Raw genomic sequence first — 18,050 nt, forward strand, 5'->3', positions numbered from 1 at the left:
TGATCTGGGTTGTGTGCTTACTGTGTCCAGCATAGCCAGGTTGGGTTGGGAAAGGCTGTTGGCCTGGTGGTGCCATGAGTCTAGGATCGAGGGCTAGGGCAGAGGTTGGAAGCGGTTTGACAGTGAGCTGAAGCCTTCAGGGGAATCTGGGGCCCTTGGTAAACTCCCTTGAGCCAAGTTGGGTGGGTCAGCCTCAGCTCCTAGAGTCAGGTCCAAGCCCTTCTTCCTCTGCCAGGTGAGCTCCACCTGACACCTTTACATGGCATCCTGCAGCTGCGGCCCAGCTTCTCCTACCTGGATAAGGCAGACGCCAAGCACCGTGAGAGGGAGGCAGCCAATGAGGGTGAGCCCTTGCCCCCCAGCCCTGCTGTCTGTCTGTGTATGTTAGCGGGATAAGGTGGTCATGGGGAAAAGCATTAAAGGGATGCATTACAGGACCCTTAGGAGCATCCCTGGCCTCTACCCACTGGGAGCCAGTAGCGCTTGCCCCCACAATTTTGACAACCAAAAATGTCTCTGAATTTCCAGATGTCTCCTGGGGGACAGAATTACCCCTAATTGAAAACCACTGACCAATGCAACTACCTCTGTCTAGAAGGAGAATTCACAGATACAGGCTTGAGGCCTGCCTGGTGGGTGGGGTGAAGAGCCTACAAGCAGGGCCTTTTCTTTTGCAGCAGGAGACTCTTCACAGGACGAGGCGGAAGAAGATGTGAAGCAGATCACGGTGAGCTCTAGCCCCGAGAGAAAGTGCAGCCTGGGAGGCAGCAGGGCCAGCCTTTTAGCTCAGCTGCCTGGAGGCAGTCAGGGGTGGGAGGGTCTGCAGAGAACATGGGCTCTGGGGGTGAAACAGATACAGTACAGAAATAGAGTCCATCCCTTAGAGCCTTCTTCCTGGACTCCCTGGAGGGATAATCTAACCTCTGCCCAGCCTGAATTGGGTGGAAGTTGGAAATGTCCCAGATATGAGGTTCTCTGGCCTGGTGGGCCCTGGGGTGGCAGCCTGGAAATGCCTCAGGCCTGAGGTCATGGCACACATTCCCCCCCCCCCAATCAGGTGCGGTTCTCCCGGCCTGAGTCCGAGCAGGCCCGCCAGCGCCGGGTGCAGTCCTACGAGTTCCTGCAGAAGAAGCACGCTGAGGAGCCCTGGGTCCACCTGCACTACTACGGCCTGCGGGTGAGCTGGGGCCCCTGGGCAGCGCTGACACTGGCCCAGGTGGGGTCCTGGGAGAAAAGCCCCAGCGCCCGGGCAGTGTTACCTGGTGTCCTTATTGTCTCATGTCCAACTTCTTTCAGATTCAGTTGTAGCCACTTCAGTGCCACAGGGAGAGCGGTTAAGTCCCATGGGCAGCTTGTGCTCCGTTCTCGCCTTCTCACCTGGTGTGTGCCCCACGGGAGTGCGTCAGCCGTGTCCCTGCTGGGATTTGTGGCCCCCTGGCTCTCCCTGAGTGTGAGCCTCTTGCTGGGCTCAGCGAGGCTGGTGTTTGGTTACGTACTTGTATGCATCGTGGGCCCTGAGGGAAGGCTAGACGCTTCATCGGGTGCTCTGTGGAGCATCAGCCATCTGTCCCATGGCCGAGTTCACTGTGCACCTGCCAGGGGTGATTTTTACTGTATTTGACTTAGAGCCCAGTCCTTGAAACTGTGTATTAAGGGAAGCAGTTGAATATTAGCTCACAAAGATACCATAGGCTAGGGCTCCCCAACATTTTTCTGGGGGAGGAGCAACTCCTGATTATTCTGGAAGTTTCCTGAAAGAGATTTGTGTTGACGGAGCCTTAGACTTTGGGTCAGTCAGACTTCTAGAAGCTCTGATATTTCCTAGTGTGTAACCTTGGGCAAGTTAGTTAATCTCTCTGAGCCTCAGTTTCCTTATCTGTAAAATGGGAATGATAACAGTAGTACCTAATTTCATAATTATTTGGGGGATGAGATGAGTTGGTGTATGTATACAGCCATTGGAACAGAGCCTGGCACATAATAGGTGCTCAGTGAACATTAGCTGTTATTTTTATCATTGCTTTCAGTGTTCCTGTATCAGATAGGGCACTGAGGCGTGGGTGCTGGGGCCGTGCAGTCATAAAGGTGGGAAGGTAGTTGGTTGAGGCCACGTTGCAGAGGCCTTGAGTGCCATGCTCAGGAGGTTGTCCTCGGAGCAGGACAGTGAGTGGCTGGAGCAGAAGGTAATGTAGGAGAACTGGGCCACAGAGGGAGGCCTGGAGTGTTAGCTGAGGTTCCTCTCATACCCTGTTCCTCCCCAACAGGACAGCCGCTCTGAGCACGAGCGCCAGTACCTGCTGTGCCAGGGCTCCAGCGGGGTTGAGAACACGGAGCTTGTCAAGTCACCCAGGTGAAATTGGCTGGGCCAGGGCTGCTGAGGACCACTGCAGAGGGACCCCAGGAGGATCCCTCTGTTGTGGGTCCTCCCTTGGGACTGTGGCTCCTTCTACAACATGGGAGAGGGATGTGGAGGGGCCCATCATCCTCTGGAGAGGGCCAGGAGAGGGTGTGGAAGTTTGGGGGCGGGGCTTGGATATAGCCTGGTTGGGGGCCGGGGTGGGGCAAGGGCAGCGCCCTGGGAGCTGCTGACCGTGTTCTCTCCCCCACAGTGAGTACCTCATGATGCTGATGCCTCCCAGCCAGGAGGAGGAGAAGTGAGTAGAGGGGCTGGACGCCTTCACCCCCTTCCCCTTCCCACCCTCTAACCCGCCCCTGGCCTCCTAACCCTTCGCCTTTGTTTTCAACAGAGACAAACCCGTGGCCCCCAGCAATGTCCTGTCCATGGCCCAGCTGCGCACCCTGCCCCTGGCTGATCAGATCAAGATCCTGATGAAGAATGGTGGGTGGGCAGCCCTGCCCTCCGGGGGGTCCCAACCCTGCCACTTCCTGGGGAAGTGCAGTTGGGACAGACTTAAGGACCAAGGGCCGAGGCCAGAGGCCCTGCTACCCAGAGCCCACCGAGCTTTACAGCTCTGTCCTTGTTTGGAAGGCACACCAGAGCTGGTGGCTGGGTACCTCAGATGGGCTGCAGGTCCCTGCCACCGTTGCCACTCCCCTGTTGTGTGAGCCCAGGTGGGCCGCTGGCCTTTCTGAGCCTTAGCTTGTTTATCTATAAAGAGGGACTGAGATAGCTCATGGGGCTGAGGTGAGGCTTCTAAAGGGATTGTACGGAGCCTTGCATGTGAACACGAGCTACATTCGTTTTCACAGTGAAGTGCGTTCACTTGCACTGCTTTGTGGCACCTTCACCAGGCTCTGCACAGTGGGGACTCTGAAGGCCAGAACCCTTAGAGTGGACGTGAGCCTTGAACCTCAGAGCAGAGTCCCAAGCCCTGCCAGCACGAGGGGCTCTGGGGCCTGAGTGGAGAGAGGACCTCCTGGGGGGCCAGGCTGCTGGCCTTGCTGCAGAAGACATGGGGCCTCCCCAGGCCCTGCCCCTGCTCACTTGGGCTGGGGGCTCGGGTGGGTGGGGGAGAGCAGAGCACAGTGATTAAGTGTGTGAACTTTGGACCCAGGTGGCCTGGGTTCAAGTCCTGGTTTTGCCACTTACTAGCCAAGTGATTGTGGGTGAATTTTGATACCTTCCTGGGCTGAGTCTTCCTTGTGAGGCACCCCGCAGTCTTCCGCGGGTGTTTCCTCCAGGGCTCAGTGAGAGGCGGGTGCCTGCCCAGAGTACGCAGCCAGCCAGGGCCAACTGTCAGGCTGGGATTGTTAAGTGAGCTCTTGGCTTGTCTGATGTCTCCTGTGCCCTTCTCAGTGAAGGTCATGCCTTTTGCCAACTTGATGAGTCTCCTGGGCCCCTCCATCGACTCCGTGGCTGTTCTGCGTGGCATCCAGAAGGTGGCGATGTTAGTCCAAGGAAACTGGGTGGTGAAGAGGTAAGTTCATTTCAGTCCGTTAATTGGGAGCACTTAACCCATTTAAATTGTGTTAAGTACTGATGTTTTGAGCTTAAGTCTACCTCAGTGCCTTCTGTTTGTCCTGCCTGTGTTGTGTTTTATGTTCATTCTTAGCTTCTTTTCTTGTTATTCCATTTTCCCCACTAACTTGGAAGTAATCCTTTTTTGACTCTTCTAGTGATTACCCTCCAGATTTCACAGTTTAATATTAGTTGCTGCTTTCTGCCCTTATCCATGACAATTCAACGACCCTTAGAATATTTTATATTTACCCTCCTCTCGGCTCTCGTCGTTGTATTTGTACATTTTAATTCTCTGTTTTAAACCTCATAAGGCATCCTATGATCTGGTCAGCATTCTTTGAACCTGCGCACGTGTCTGCTTTTCTGTTGTGCTCAGCATTCCTTCCTGCACCTCTGAGCTCCTCCCTGTGATAATTTCCTGCTAAAGTGAAGGTCTGCAAGTGATGCATTTCTTTGGTTTTTCTTTATCTGGAAATGTCGATTGCACCTTTGTTCTTGAAGGATATTTTTGTTTGTTTTGTTTTGTTTTTAGCTTTATTGAAGTATGGTTGATTTACAGTGTTGTATTAAGGATATTTTTTACTGAGTGTAGAATTCTAGGTTGATTATTTTCCTTCCACACGCTGCTATGATTTCATTTTATTTTGACTTCCGTTGTTTTTATTGTCTGTCTAATGCATGTTCCACTGTCTAATACATGTTCCTTTGTTTCCCTCTGGCTGCATTTAAGATTTCCTCTTGTTTTGGCTTTCCATGGCTCATTGAGATGCGCCTAAGTGGGAATTTCTTTTTATGTATCCTGTTGGGGTTCATAGGTCCTGAATTTGTGGCTTGCTGTCCCTCCTTAGTGTCTCCTCTCCTGTGATTCCTACTCTAGACTCTGCCTCCTCCCTACATTGGCAGTGTGTAGGGGGAAGGGACTGTCTGTTTTGACTCTCCCTTTATCCCTGGTCCTCAGTATAATGCCTGGCACGTGGTAGAGCCTTGCTAAATAGAGTATGGCTACATTTTATGCACGCTTTAAGTTATATTACTTCTAAATTGCATAACATAAAATACGTGAATATTTACTTTTTAGAAAGTGTGATGTAAAGTGAACCATCTGTCAAAATGTAAATTGTTCCAAATTTTTAAGAAAGTTATTCATTGTAAAAAGTTCATCATTTCACAGTTGGTTGGCCAAGTAAACTGCAAAGTATATTCACGTTACTGCCACAAGGTGACGGCCTTTTCCTGGGAAACGACGCGCAGTATGCTTTGTGGGTCCTTGCAGCTGTTGTCGTATGTGACACAAGCGCTTAATTACGAGGACCTTTGTGGCGGCACGTCACGTGTGAAATGGGACCACTCGTGTGTATTGTGCTGTGGGTGGATGAAAGCCAGCAGGAGCCATCCCATCAGCCCCCCGAGGATGCTCGCCCAGAGGAGGCACGGAGACTTGCCAAGTGTCTGGCAGCCAGGCAGCCACAGAGCTGGGGTTCGCGCTCACCCTGTGCTGCACATGCGCTGTTGCTGCTGCCCCGGTCAGCTTATGGTCCGTCTGTCCGTGTGGCTTGAAGGTAGAGCCTCCTGGGCCTCGCGTGTTCTGTCTGCTCAGTGCTTTGGGCTGCCACACCTGTGGGTAGTGGTCCTTCCGTGCCCTGCCCCTCTGTGTCCCTGTGCAGAGGCGATACAGAAGGCTCCCATTTGTTGAGTCAGTGTGTCTGGACTGCTTGTTCCTGTGCCCTGCACTGTGCTCTCATTCAGTGCTGGCCCTGTCCTCAGGAAATGGGGGCGGGGCATGGGGGTGGGGCGTGCACCGCTACCGTCCAGTGCACGGACCACCTTGCCTCACGTGTACTTAGTGGACACCTCCTCTCCATGTGGCAGAGATGGCCAGCCCAGGCCAGGGCCCTGTCCTGTAGAACTTGTTCAGGAAGGGTGGACACGGAGCTCAGCCTTGAAGGAGAGTAGTAGTTGGCTGCCAGGTGGGATTGAGGCGACGAGCGGGGCAGGAGGAGCACATGCCCGGGGAGGTGTATGTGCTCCCGGGCAACAGGGGCTGCGTCTGGGTGTGGGGTCAGGGTTATGCTGTGGAGGTGCTTTTAAGCCTTGGCGCGTGCTCATTTGCCCTTGAAGGTCCCTGAGCCTTGAGTGCTGGTCCCATCGTCTCCAAAGGCTTCAGCTTCACCCGCGCTTGGGGTCTGTCTGGATCCCAGCCCCGACCCCTCCTGCCTCAGCTCACACAACCCACCCCCTTCCCTTCCGGCCAGCGGTAAAGCCTCGTGTGTTGCTTCCTCGCCGGCCTCTCTCAGCAGTGTCACACCTGCTTTACATGTGGGACTTGTATCTTCCAGGGTCCTGGGCTCACCTTGTCTCTCTCTGAGCCCTTGGCCTCTCCGACTATGCAGGGGGTCTTGGGGCTGGGCCAGCGTGTGAAGGGGCAGTGGGGAAGCTGTAGGAGGAAGAACGCAGGGTCTGTGTGGGAGGCTGCTACTTTCCTACATACGGGTTCAGGGAAAGGGGAGGTCTGAGGGGAGCTACTGGGACCCAGGCCGGCACTAGCCCATGTTGGAAAGAGGCCTGGGCTTCACTCGGAGCCTGAGGGAGTGGGAGGCAGAGGGGCGGAGGACAGGGACTGACCTGCCACCCCGTCTCATTGGCAGTGACATCCTGTACCCCAAGGACTCTTCCAGCCCTCACAGCGGCGTGCCTGCCGAGGTGCTCTGCAGGGGCCGAGACTTTGTTGTAAGTGCCCAGGCTCTCTGGCCTCCCTGGAGGGGGGATTGTGGGGGGAGTTGGGGCATCACAGAGTGTCCCAGACCTTCGCCCAGGCAGAGGGCAAAGGGCAGGTATGTGTGGCCGCGGTGGGGCGGGGGTGGGGGTGGGGGGTGGGGGTGGGAGCTCTGGACTCTGTGCCTTTCTCCTCCTTCCTCTCAGACCCTGGAGTCTTTGGCTTCATAAGAACCTTTGAGTTCCTAGCCTGGAGGTTGCAAACTGGAGGCTCATAGGTAGATTCTGGCCAAGGAGCCATGTGATCTGAGTGGTGGTTTTTTTTAAATGTTGACTTAGTTGTCGACTTCTACAAATCACAGTCGTGATTCAAACTAGATTTCTGTCTTGTCGTGAATAATTTGATAGTCTGGTGCCACTGGACCTGCTCCCCCAAACAGCACCCACTTCAAATGGGGCTGACGCTTCCCAGTTCACCACAGTCCCGGGCACAACTGCGTCCCTCGTGTGTGTTCCCTGTACTGTTGCTGTGGGCTTGCAGCTCCTAAGCTGGCTCATCCTTCTACCCTGTCACTCTGTTCTGCGCACCCCGCCCCTCCCTTGCCCTTATTCAGAGCTTAAGTTCTAGCCAAGGCATCCCTCCTGTAAAGGCTTGACCCCTGAGCTGCTGGGACCTGTACTGCCTCCCTTGACCTTGGCAGTGTGCTTTGAGGTCGCTGCAGTCTGTCTCCTTGGAGCTGTCCGCGGTGACCTTGGTGAGCTCATGAGAAGGCCTAATCACATCAGGCAGACTTAGGCTGTTGAAGAGAGTGTCTCTGTTTTCTCTTTTCCCAGTTGGGTATCCCAGCTCCTTGGGGTGCTTAACATCTAGATGCCTGTGTGGTTTATTTTCGTCTCTGGGGTTAGGGTGCAGCGGCATCGACTCCCAGGCTCGCTCACCACACACGTGTGCCCCTCACCCTCACCTGCCTGTCAGCCCTTCTCTGTTCGTGGGGATGCTGTCACGTCTGGGGGTCTTGGAGAGAGTCTAGTCAAATCTGAGTGACATACGGGCAAGACATCTCTCACCCCAGGGAGCTTCTGTGGTGTGGAGTGGGTCCAGCCGCCCTCTTGGAGGAGGTGGCCCTGGAGGTCCCTTACAGAGCAGGAGACAGAGGCTTAGAGTTGAAGTGACGGCCCACAGCCAGGGCCCAGACGCAGCCTGCCTGACACACCCAGGCCCGGCTCAGGGCCGCCACTCTGTGCCCTCCTCCCAGGCTCCCAGGACAACAGCCGGGGTTTGGGGGACAGTCCTAGGAGTATCTCTGCCTCCTGGAAACGCGCTTCTTTTTCTCCCTCAGATGTGGAAGTTCACGCAGAGCCGGTGGGTGGTAAGGAAAGAGGTGGCAACAGTGACTAAAGTAAGTGCTGTTCTTGATCTGAGGCCCAGCCCCACCACTGGAGGGACGGGGCTGAGGGGGGCTTTGGGGCTGGGCGCGGCTCACCTCTGCCCCCCTCCCCCAGCTCTGCGCGGAGGACGTGAAGGACTTTCTGGAGCACATGGCCGTGGTAAGGATCAACAAGGGCTGGGAGTTCATACTGCCTTACGACGGCGCGTTCATCAAGAAGCATCCAGATGTGGTCCAGCGGCAACACATGCTGTGGACGGGCATCCAGGCCAAGTAAGAGCTTGTGGGGCCCACGAGGGGCAGCCAGGCCAAGGGGTGCCAGCGTGTCTCAGCCCCCTGCCCCCAGCGGGGAGCACAGCCTGGATGCACCTGCCGTGGCGCATGCAAATTTGGGGCTGTGGGCAGCCCCCCTCCACTCAGGTGGACCCTGCTGTGGCTCCGAGCTGACCGTGTCTGTTCTGAGGGGTCGAGGAGCGGGAGAGCACTCAGGAGCAAGAGCCTGGGCTCGCGTGGCCCAAGGCAGGCTGGCTGGCGACCAGCTGCAGAAGGGAGGGTGCCCCCGCCCCCGCTGCTGTGGGGCTCCGAGGAGAGACCATCGAGGCTGCAAGCCTGCGCCGTCCTCAGTGACTAGGATGTCCAGGGCTTAGGGGGTGTTTCTGTTGGGAGGCAGGTGACTGGGGACGTGGTTTAAAGTTACGAGGGTTTACTCTTCTTTTCAGATTAGAAAAGGTTTATAATCTTGTGAAGGAAGCCATGCCAAAGAAGCTGGATGGACAATCAGGTGTGGAGGGGCGTTGGCTGGGCGGGCCCCTAACCCCAGCACGGGCTCCAGAAAGGCTGCTTCTCTGGAGCTTGTCAGGGCTGGGCCTGGAGGAGGAGGAAAGGGTGTGTGGCTCTTTGTTGGCTGCCCTCTGTGTCCTCTTCCTCTTCCCCTTCCCCACAGGCCTCAGCTTCCGCTTCCCCACAGGCCTCGTCCAATGGCAAAGCCTTGGCCTCAGGGACTGAGACTTCTGGGCTCCAGGGCTGTGTCTGGGTGCCATGCCCCTGAGACTTCTTGCCCTCTTGGGGTGGCAGGGATGCTGGGGGCAGGGACTTAGCAGTAACCCACCCTGGCTTGGGTCTCTGAATGTGGGAATCTGATTTTCTCGGTTCTGTTTTCTTCCCTCATTGTTGGGGTGGCCAAATTCCTTCTGGGTAAGGTGGGGGTGAAAGGCCGGGCTGGGCCACTTGCTTCTGTGCCGGCTGGCCTGCGTTTTTCCTGTCCCCTTCCTCTGGTCAGCAGGGTGTCCCTCTCGGGATGGAAAGGCATGTCTGTGGGGCCGAGGGGCCATGGGCCTTCATCTCAGGCCCTCCCCTGCACGGTCTCTACTGTCCTGAGCAGCCCTGTGTCTCCCTCCAGGGCCTGCTGGGCTGGTCTCTGGGGACCAGCGGGTCCAAGTCGCCAAAAGACAGGCCCAGCAGAACTACATGCTGCTGGAGCGGGAGCTGCAGAGGAGGAAGGAGCAGCTGAGGGCGTCCACGGTCCTGCCCGGTGTGCGGATCAAGGAGGAGCCCATGAGCGAGGAGGGGGAGGAAGAGGAGGAGCGGGAGGCAGAGGAGGACGAGGAGCCCATGGACACCTCGCCCGGCGGTGGCCTCCACAGCAGGCTGGCCAACGGGCTGCCTGCCGGACGGGCGGCGGGCGGGGACAGCTTCAACGGGCACCCGCCCTCAAGCTCTGCCGGCACCCCCGTGGCCCGGGAACTGAGGGCCTTCGTGGAGGCCACCTTCCAGAGACAGTTTGTGCTCACGCTGAGTGAACTCAAGCGCCTCTTCAACCTGCACTTGGCCAGCCTGCCCCCCGGCCACATGCTGTTCAGCGGCATCTCGGACCGCATGCTGCAGGACACAGTGCTGGCCGCCGGCTGCAAGCAGATACTGGTGCCTGTAAGTAGCGCCTGCCGGGCCGGCAGCGACGACGCCCCCTCGGTGCTGGGAGGGCTCCTAGGCAGGCGGCACCTTTCCTGGCAGAGAGTGGCTGTGGAGGGAAGCTGGTAACCAGAGTGGCCTGAGCCCTGCTGGCTTTGGGGAGACAGCCGTTTGTAGGGTGCCTGGGTCAGGGGCACTTGGGAGACAGTTGGCCTTGGTGTGAATCTTGGCTCCCACGTGGTTGCTGTGTGTGACCTTGGGTCGGTCAACCTCTCAGCTCTGCACCCTCATCTAAAGTGGGCGAATGTTCGTTTTGTGTCACAGGGCTTTGGTGAGGGCGGAGTGGGAGTCTGAAGGCCGTCAGCTGTTGCTTGGCACACAGCAGGGCCTTGGTCACGTTCTGGGTCTGGCCCCGTCCCGTGCCGGCATCTCACTCATTCCTGTCAGCTTTGCCATTTTTCAGGGTGATTTCACTTTTGGTATCATTGGATCTTGGAACCTCAGGTGAAGAAACCGAGTTTCAAAGAAGTAAAATGAATTTGTGTGAAGGTCACATACCCAGGGAGTGAGAGCTGGACGCTGAACTTAAGCATAGTGGCTCTAAGTCTTAAATCCTTTCTACTTCAACTGAGATGAGCTGACCCTGTCACCAGAGCTGTGCCTGGGTCCTGGCAGTCCTCCCTGTCCTAGAGGCGGGCTGGGCAGTGTGGGCTCTGTGGCCTTTCAGTTAGCATTTGTGGTGCCAGGCCTCAAGTGCAGGGTGGGCCACCCCTACCCCAGGCTTCTTGTCTTCTTGTCCTGTCACTGGAAGGGCCTCCGGAGGGGAGGAGATGCAGGCGCCGAGGGTGGAGGGTGCCAGGCTGTGCCCCGGCGAGGCGGTGCTTGTCCTTCTCTCCTCCCAGGCTCTGTCCAGACTTGGCAGCAAGGGGGTGGGGGGGCTGTGTCTACCTCGGAACAAGGGAGCGCTGATGTTTGGAGTCTTACGGTCAGAAGCACCTGCAGCCTTGGGTGTTGTGAGGCAAAGGTCCATCCCCATGTACGTGAGGAGCAGAAACTAGGACAAGAGGCCCTGGGTCCCAGGCTGGCTGGGGTGTCCTGGGGGATCTGGCCCTCGTGGCAGGGAGCCTCCTTGGTGAGGTCTCTACAGAAGGTACTAGAGTTTGGGGGCCCTGCCCTATTGGGAGTCACCCCATCCTTGTCCACCCAGCAAGTGGGTCCAGTTATCTGCAGACTCACCTTTTGCTGACTGAGCCAGGCAAGGGAGGGGCACCTGCCTGATGTTAGCTAGGCCATCTTGCGCCACTGGAGTGGATGGAAGGTGAAGGCCACCCCCAGGACTGGCTGCTGCTACCACGTCTCTGTAGGGCTGGCATCTATGGGAGACCCTGGCCTTCCCTCCGGCTCTGTTACCAGCTTCCCTCCCCGTGATCCTGTATCATAGCTGTGGCCGAGGTGGAAGAGTCCTCAGACCTGTCCAGCCTTATTTTCACACAAGGGAGCTGAGGCCCAGGGAGAGCGAGTACACTCGCAAAGACTTGAGTTTAACTCCTGGTTCTGCTACTTATTAGCTGTGTGATCACAGACATTGAGTAAACCTCCCTGAGCCAACTGTTCCCATGGAGAGTGGAGGCAGCAACACCTCGCTATCTCTCTGGTAGCAAATGAGACTGTATATTTAAAGCCCACCTGGGACTTCACGTGGTAGGAACCGTTACCGTTCCTTGCGTTGTGGCGCCAAGACCGGAACCCACTCTACCAGGTGCCCCTTCCTCGTCCCCCTTCTCCAGGCACCAGGAGCCTGGCCCACCCTTCCCTTGGTCCACCTTGGACAGCTGAACCGTGTGGCATGGGCTGCTTAGAGTCGGGCAGGGTCTCTAACGCATACTGACACAGCCCTTGTGGGAGGGATTGAGAGGAATCCCCAGGATATTCCTGAGGTGTTACGGGGGCAGGAGTGCTTTTCAGGACACATCTGAGGGTTAATATTTAGGGCGGGAGGACACTGGATGATAAAGCAGAGAGGAGAGCTAATGCCAGGCCCATGGGAAAGGCAGAAGACGCCACCTCCCCGCCTTACGAGCACATCTATGGGCTTCGGGCTGGGCCTGTCCTGCTCTTCACAGAAGCCCTCTCCACACGCAGGGTGTGGCTGGTGAGGATGGGGACACAGAGGCAGGTGTGTGGCTGCCCACAGCCTACAGCTTGTGAGAGGCAGGGGCTGGTACTGGAACTCCATTCCCAGACCTTGGCAGGTGCAGGCTGGGAGGGCCAGTGGGGAGGGTGGGTCTGTGTGGAATAGATGGATGGCCAACTCACGCCTGGGCCTTGGTTAGTTTCCCCCACAGACGGCTGCTTCCCCGGATGAGCAGAAGGTGTTCGCCCTCTGGGAGTCTGGAGACATGAGTGACCAGGTGAGGTGCCCTTTGCAGCCATCTTCCCTAGGAGCAGGTCGGTGTTCTGCAGGAGGGAGACCCAAAGTGCAGTTGTGTCCATTTCAGATTTTCCAGCCACTCCCAATGTTAAATATTCTGGCTGTGTCTTCGTATACTTCAAAACATGCTGGATGTGAGCCAAAACCAGTGGTTCCCAAATGCCAGTCTGGACCAGCTGCATCAAAATCACCTTTTAAAACATACAGAGATTCCCAGGACTGACCCCAGAGATTCAGTTCAGTTTTGTAGGAATGGGGTATGTTTCTAGGTATTTAAGTTTCTACAAAGCGCTCTAGATGCTTCTGATGCCCAATCAGGCTTGTGAACCCGTGATGGACCACATTTCTCAGGTGGCTGATGGTGGTAGGAATCAAAAGGATTTCTTATCTCTTGGGCGCTGGATCAGATCTCAGGTTAGAGAAATTGATCGTTTTTGCCTCTAGTTGTACAAGAAGGGTCATGGGTGTCCAATGAACGAAATATGAATTCAACCAGCAGTACCTGAGGTGCAGAAGTTTTCCTTAAATCATGAGTGTGCCTGATTTTAAAGATTAAGATTTGATTTCTAGACTCCAATCTATCTGTCCCTTTCCAGGTCCTATTCCTCAGGTGTGGAGAGAAGGGGAGTGAGCAAAAGCCCCCACTGAGTTCTGTGTCTCCTTTTGCCTCTTCGAAGGGGACTGACAGGCAGGCTGAGAATACCAAAGAGGCAGGGCCTTCTGTGATGGTGCCATAGACGGAGAGCAGTCTGGAACAGGTCTCTAACGGGCCTGTGTGCTTTGGCCAGAATAGGTGGCATTTGGGTTTCCTACTCCTGAAGTACTCCAATAATTAAAAGGAAAGAAAGGTAGTAAGTGCAGCCCTGCCTGACCTGATTCCCACTCCTCAGAGGCAATCACTTTTTTTGGCTGTGCTGGGTTTTCGTTGCTGCACGTGGGGTTTCTCTAATTGCAATAAGCAGGGGCTATGAAGAGTAGCATTAGTAGAGTAGCAATGCATGGGCTTCTCAGTATGGTGGCTTCTCTTGTGGAGCACAGGCTCTAGGCGCGCAGGCTTTAGTAGTTGTGGTGTGTGGGCTTAGTAGTTGTGGCTCATGGGCTTAGTTGTGGCACATGGGCTTAGTTGCTCCGCAGCATGTGGGATCTTCCTGGACCAGGGGTGGTACCTGTGTCCCCTGCATTGGTAGGCGGATTCTTTTTTTTAACCTATTTACTTACTTACTTACTTATTTATTTATTTATTTTTGCACTGGGTCTTTGCTGCTGCACACGGGCTTTCTCTAGTTGCAGCGAGCAGGGGATACTTTTCATTGAAGTACATAGGCTTTTCATTGCAGGGGCTTCTCTTGTGGAGCACAGGCCACATGGGCTCAGTAGTTGTGGCGCACGGGCTTAGTTGCTCCTCGCCATGTGGGATCTACCCGGAGCAGGGATCGAACCCATGTCCCCTGCATTGGCAGGCGGATTCTTAACCACTATGCCACCAGGGAAAGTCCGAGGCAATCACTTTTCAACTACAAGATACCACTGAAAGAGTTCCTCTGTTTTAAAAAATTATTATATGTGTACAAAATGTGCTTATGCTGCTGTTTGGTGTCTCTGCTTGTTATTATCAGTGGGCTTCCTGTTGCTGCAGATGGGGATTTAGTTCTCAGCTGTGTTGGGAGAATGTAGACAGTTGTGAGATGTGTTATGACAATTTTTTAGATAAATCACATCAATGCTTATAGCATCATGACTGGGAATTTGTTCACTGTAGAGCCAAAAGCAGTAGTTCACTGTGATTACATTTCTTTTTTATACTATTTTATGTTTTCACTTTAATGGTTTTCTGAACACATAGATGCCAGAGGTAGTACTGTTCGCGAGTCTGACTCCCCAGACGCCTCTCCAGCAGGACTGGCTCCATGTCTCTTGCTGACTTGCAATCGTGTGTCTTCCTTGTTGCTTAATTAGCTTCTAAGGGGACAGAGGAGCTGTCTGCCTTCTTCCATGTCTTGAAATGGCTTTCTTTTGTCCTCAAGTAGTAGTATTTGTCTGGGAGTAGGATTTTGGAGGGCAAATTACTTTTCCTCTGAATAGTTTTCCATTGTATTTAAGCTTTCAGAGTGACACTCTGTTTCTTGGTCTTTTCAGTTTGATCCACATCCTTCCCTTAAACCAACTTTAAGGTTTTTTCTTACTCTGCATCTAGCACATCAGTGCAACTCCAGATGTTTCCTGGTGTGTGTTATTACTGGGCTGGAGAGTTGAGTCATTCTTATGAAGTTCTGTGATAGATTTGTAATTCCTTTACCTGTTTTTTTCTGTTCTTTTGAAATTCTTAGGTCATATGTTGGACATAGTGAATCAAATCTTTTCTCTCATTTAACACCTTTTGTACTTTTGGGGGGATTTTGACTATCTTCTGTCCTTCCTATTTAGTTTTTCTTTGAGACGTAATGCTTTTCATGGCATCCTGTCTTGTTTATGTGTCAGGACTTTAAGCCACTCACTCCTTATCTTGTTCTATCTTCACACAGTTTAGATTGTGGCTTCCCTTGCCTGCTGAATCAGCTATCACTCCTGTGTCACACAAAAGTATGTCCAAACCACTCACCCTCTACTGATACTTCACTGGTGTTTTTGTTCATGTGGGCATATAGCTTTTTTTTTTTTTTTTTTCCATTTTATTGGGGTCTCAAGAGATGACAAATTGGCCAAATGTGTTTGTCTTTAACCAGAAGTCCTGAGCAAGGACTTTGATCACAGACTACAGCACGGAGTTAGGTCCATAGCTTGGGGTTTCTTGTTTGGGGATGTTTCTTCTTTAGGTGATTGTTTCCCATAATAACGTGTTTTTGCTACTAAAGCATCGACAGGTTTTGCTTGAAATTTTTTCCAAAAATTACCGGGTACGCCGGAACATGATCCAGTCGCGGCTGACTCAAGAGTGTGGAGAAGATCTGAGTAAACAGGAGGTGGATAAAGTGCTAAAGGTACATCTGTTTTGTGTATAATAATATCCAGAGGCTCTGGGCTTCTGCTCTGACCATGAGCTTAAGAACCAGGGCACCCACAACTGGCTCCCCACTGTCTTAGATGGAGGCTGATTAGTGTGTGGAAAGGAATCTTGTCTGGTAGCTTTCCTACTACTGTATTTATAAATCAGGTTTCCTCTGGACCCCTTCCCAGCCAGTTAGGTCTTTAGCAACAGTGGGGTGGGTATAGGCAAAAAGATGAAACTGAAGAAGATGTAGTGGGATCATCCTTTACAGTGACAGGGCCTAGATTAGAATCCTTTCCCTACTCCTCCTCTGAATTGTTGTGTACCAGTTTCATGGTTTTACTAACTCTTGTGCTAGTTGCTTTTAGTAGAACAATTTTTAAATAAAATTTAATTTAAAATGGAGTATATCATGTGTCTAGTATATGAAAATACTTGATTCCTATTAAGCATTACCTATAATGCCTTTATGAATTGACTGTGTGGTAGAAATATACGCGCAGAAGCATTGGAACACTGAAAGCTGTTTCTGAAAAATTCCCTGTATTCTAGTATTCTGGGTCCATAGATGTTGATGCTATTTGTGAAGCACCTTTGTTCTGGTCAGCTTATTTAGTTTTTGTATTTTGTGTTTATAAAACACATTTGTTTATAGTCCCTCACTCTTAGGACACCCGAGGAGAGGAGGGGCTCGAGGCCCACGCATGGAGGAGGCTGGGCAGTGACCACAGTGTCAGGCAGATCTTGATCTCCCATTTTTGTTCTCTCCATTAATCATAAATCAAGTTTTAATGTTCTGCGCAGAATGTAGTAGTTCTTCTTCCTGCTAAAGTCTGCCCTTACCATGTTTCTGTATTCATAGGACTGCTGTGTAAGCTATGGTGGCATGTGGTACCTTAAAGGGACGGTACAGTCTTGACAGTAGTTGCAAATCACCAACCCAGTGAATCCAAGCCCAAGGAAGGATGGCAGAGCCAGCAGAGGTGGAAGTAGAGTCTCGATTGCTTCAGAAGCCTCGGAGCAAGCGGACCTGACCATCTCGTGGCCTGTGGCATTGCACTGTCCAGGGGACAGAGGGGATCATACTCAGCCCGTGGCAGTGTCAGCTTACGTTAGATCACTCCTGGAAGAGACCATCTGGGACCTTCTTTGCAGTACAGTTTGAAATTCCTGATGTATTTTGCTTATTATTTGGTTTCATTCTCATAATAAAGAGAGTGTATACTGACACAGGCAGGATGATGAAAATCATGGTTTAATATTTTACTCTCAAACTTAATGCCAACAAGGTCTAAGTTATGTTTACAAGATGAAGAAAACCTCAAGGTTTTAATATTTAAAATGCCTAGAAGCCAGTATTAAGTCTTCAATTATCTATCTGCTAAGTCTGCCAATTTCATTAAACAAACCAAATTGAATTGTTTTACTGTTGGTTTCCTGTGGCCATTTTACCTTTTAAAACAACCTACTTTATGTAGCAGTCTCAACTGTTTACATGAACCATAGCAAAAAATCAGAATCAAATCCATTTATTCTTAATGTTTGCATAGGGATAAAAACAAAACCAGGTAAGTATGGATCAATGTATAAGTGAGGTCATCACACTTTGATGTGAAAAATTTATATTTTGTGTATTTTTAAAATAAATGCTAACACTAACTTGGCATCATGGTGCTGCTGTCTTCAGATGGTTACAAGAAGGCAGTGCTATCTGTGCTCTCAAAACCTTGAATGTACATTGGAGGCAAGGGAGCCAGCAGCACTGCCCAGTAGAACTGTGCAGTCACATATGTAATTGTAAACTTTTCTAGTGGACACATTAAGATAGTAAAAAGAAACTGATAAATTTTAATGTATTTTATTTAGCCTAATATAGCTAAAACATCAACATGTAATAAAAAGTATTATTTTTTTGGTACCAAGTTTTCAAGATCTGATATCTTATATGTACAACACTCACAATGTGGACTAGCTACAAGTTAAGTACTCAGTTGCCACATGTGGCTTGTAGTGACTACTGGACAATGCAGCCCTTAGAGGATTATGAAAAAATAAGAGGAAGCTGGATTGGGCGAGATGTGAAATTTTGCTACAGTAAGACTTTTCCTGTGGTCTATTTTGGGCAATAGAGCCACTTCTGTCTGAAAGTGCAAATGATGGTCCATGTGTACATATATTCTCCCCTCCCCACCCAAGAAAAGAAAAGAGAAACATCTAATATTTGGTAATGTAGTTTAACAGGTTGATTGTATATTATGTTCTTGGGTTTTAATTGTTAACATACATGAGTCTGAAAAGAGTAAAAAACTTCCAGAATTTTTCTGGAGTGTGTCCAGCTGTCATATAGCTATGCTACCAAGGGGAGCCCCTTGTGGTACAGCAGACACTGAGCAGACCAGAACTGGTAGGGTTTGGCGGGGTAGGGAGGGCTCAGTGGGAAGTCAAAGCCTTAAACACTAACAGAGGTGGGTTAAACATTGAATTCAAACAGCTAGGAAAATAATAACAGGAGGAAATGTTTAAAAACAAAAATTAATGAAGTAAAAATTAGTGTAAAGTAAGATATACCAATAGTTACCAATGAAGGAAAATAGCACAAGCTAGTATAGATAGTGAGATGGGAAAAGTTAGAGGAATTAGATGATTTATAAGGAAAATGTAGATTACTAAAAGTGGTTGGAAAGAAATTGCAACAGAACAATT

At 52.0% G+C, this 18,050-nt stretch overlaps 1 protein-coding gene across 4 annotated transcripts in view; it reads left to right on the top strand.

Annotated features, from left to right (window-relative positions):
* The window catches only part of POLR3E (RNA polymerase III subunit E), a 30,131-nt gene extending 13,120 nt beyond the window's left edge, over positions 1-17,011 (top strand). For 3 of the 4 annotated variants that reach the window (XM_057749323.1, XM_057749325.1, XM_057749327.1), the window contains 15 exons: positions 236-343; positions 678-727; positions 1,058-1,177; positions 2,265-2,350; positions 2,610-2,654; positions 2,748-2,839; positions 3,758-3,878; positions 6,568-6,649; positions 7,975-8,034; positions 8,138-8,295; positions 8,742-8,803; positions 9,422-9,948; positions 12,264-12,341; positions 15,214-15,339; positions 16,210-17,011. In XM_057749323.1, the coding sequence (XP_057605306.1) occupies positions 236-343; positions 678-727; positions 1,058-1,177; positions 2,265-2,350; positions 2,610-2,654; positions 2,748-2,839; positions 3,758-3,878; positions 6,568-6,649; positions 7,975-8,034; positions 8,138-8,295; positions 8,742-8,803; positions 9,422-9,948; positions 12,264-12,341; positions 15,214-15,339; positions 16,210-16,266 (1,772 nt within the window). In that variant the 3' untranslated portion in view covers positions 16,267-17,011. The remainder of the gene's footprint in view (positions 1-235; positions 344-677; positions 728-1,057; positions 1,178-2,264; positions 2,351-2,609; positions 2,655-2,747; positions 2,840-3,757; positions 3,879-6,567; positions 6,650-7,974; positions 8,035-8,137; positions 8,296-8,741; positions 8,804-9,421; positions 9,949-12,263; positions 12,342-15,213; positions 15,340-16,209) is intronic. The other variant, XM_057749324.1, reaches the window with a different exon arrangement.
* The last annotated feature ends 1,039 nt before the right edge of the window (positions 17,012-18,050 follow it).

The sequence above is a fragment of the Hippopotamus amphibius genome, chromosome 9 (genome assembly GCF_030028045.1).
Source record: "Hippopotamus amphibius kiboko isolate mHipAmp2 chromosome 9, mHipAmp2.hap2, whole genome shotgun sequence".
NCBI classification, from domain to species: domain Eukaryota; kingdom Metazoa; phylum Chordata; class Mammalia; order Artiodactyla; family Hippopotamidae; genus Hippopotamus; species Hippopotamus amphibius.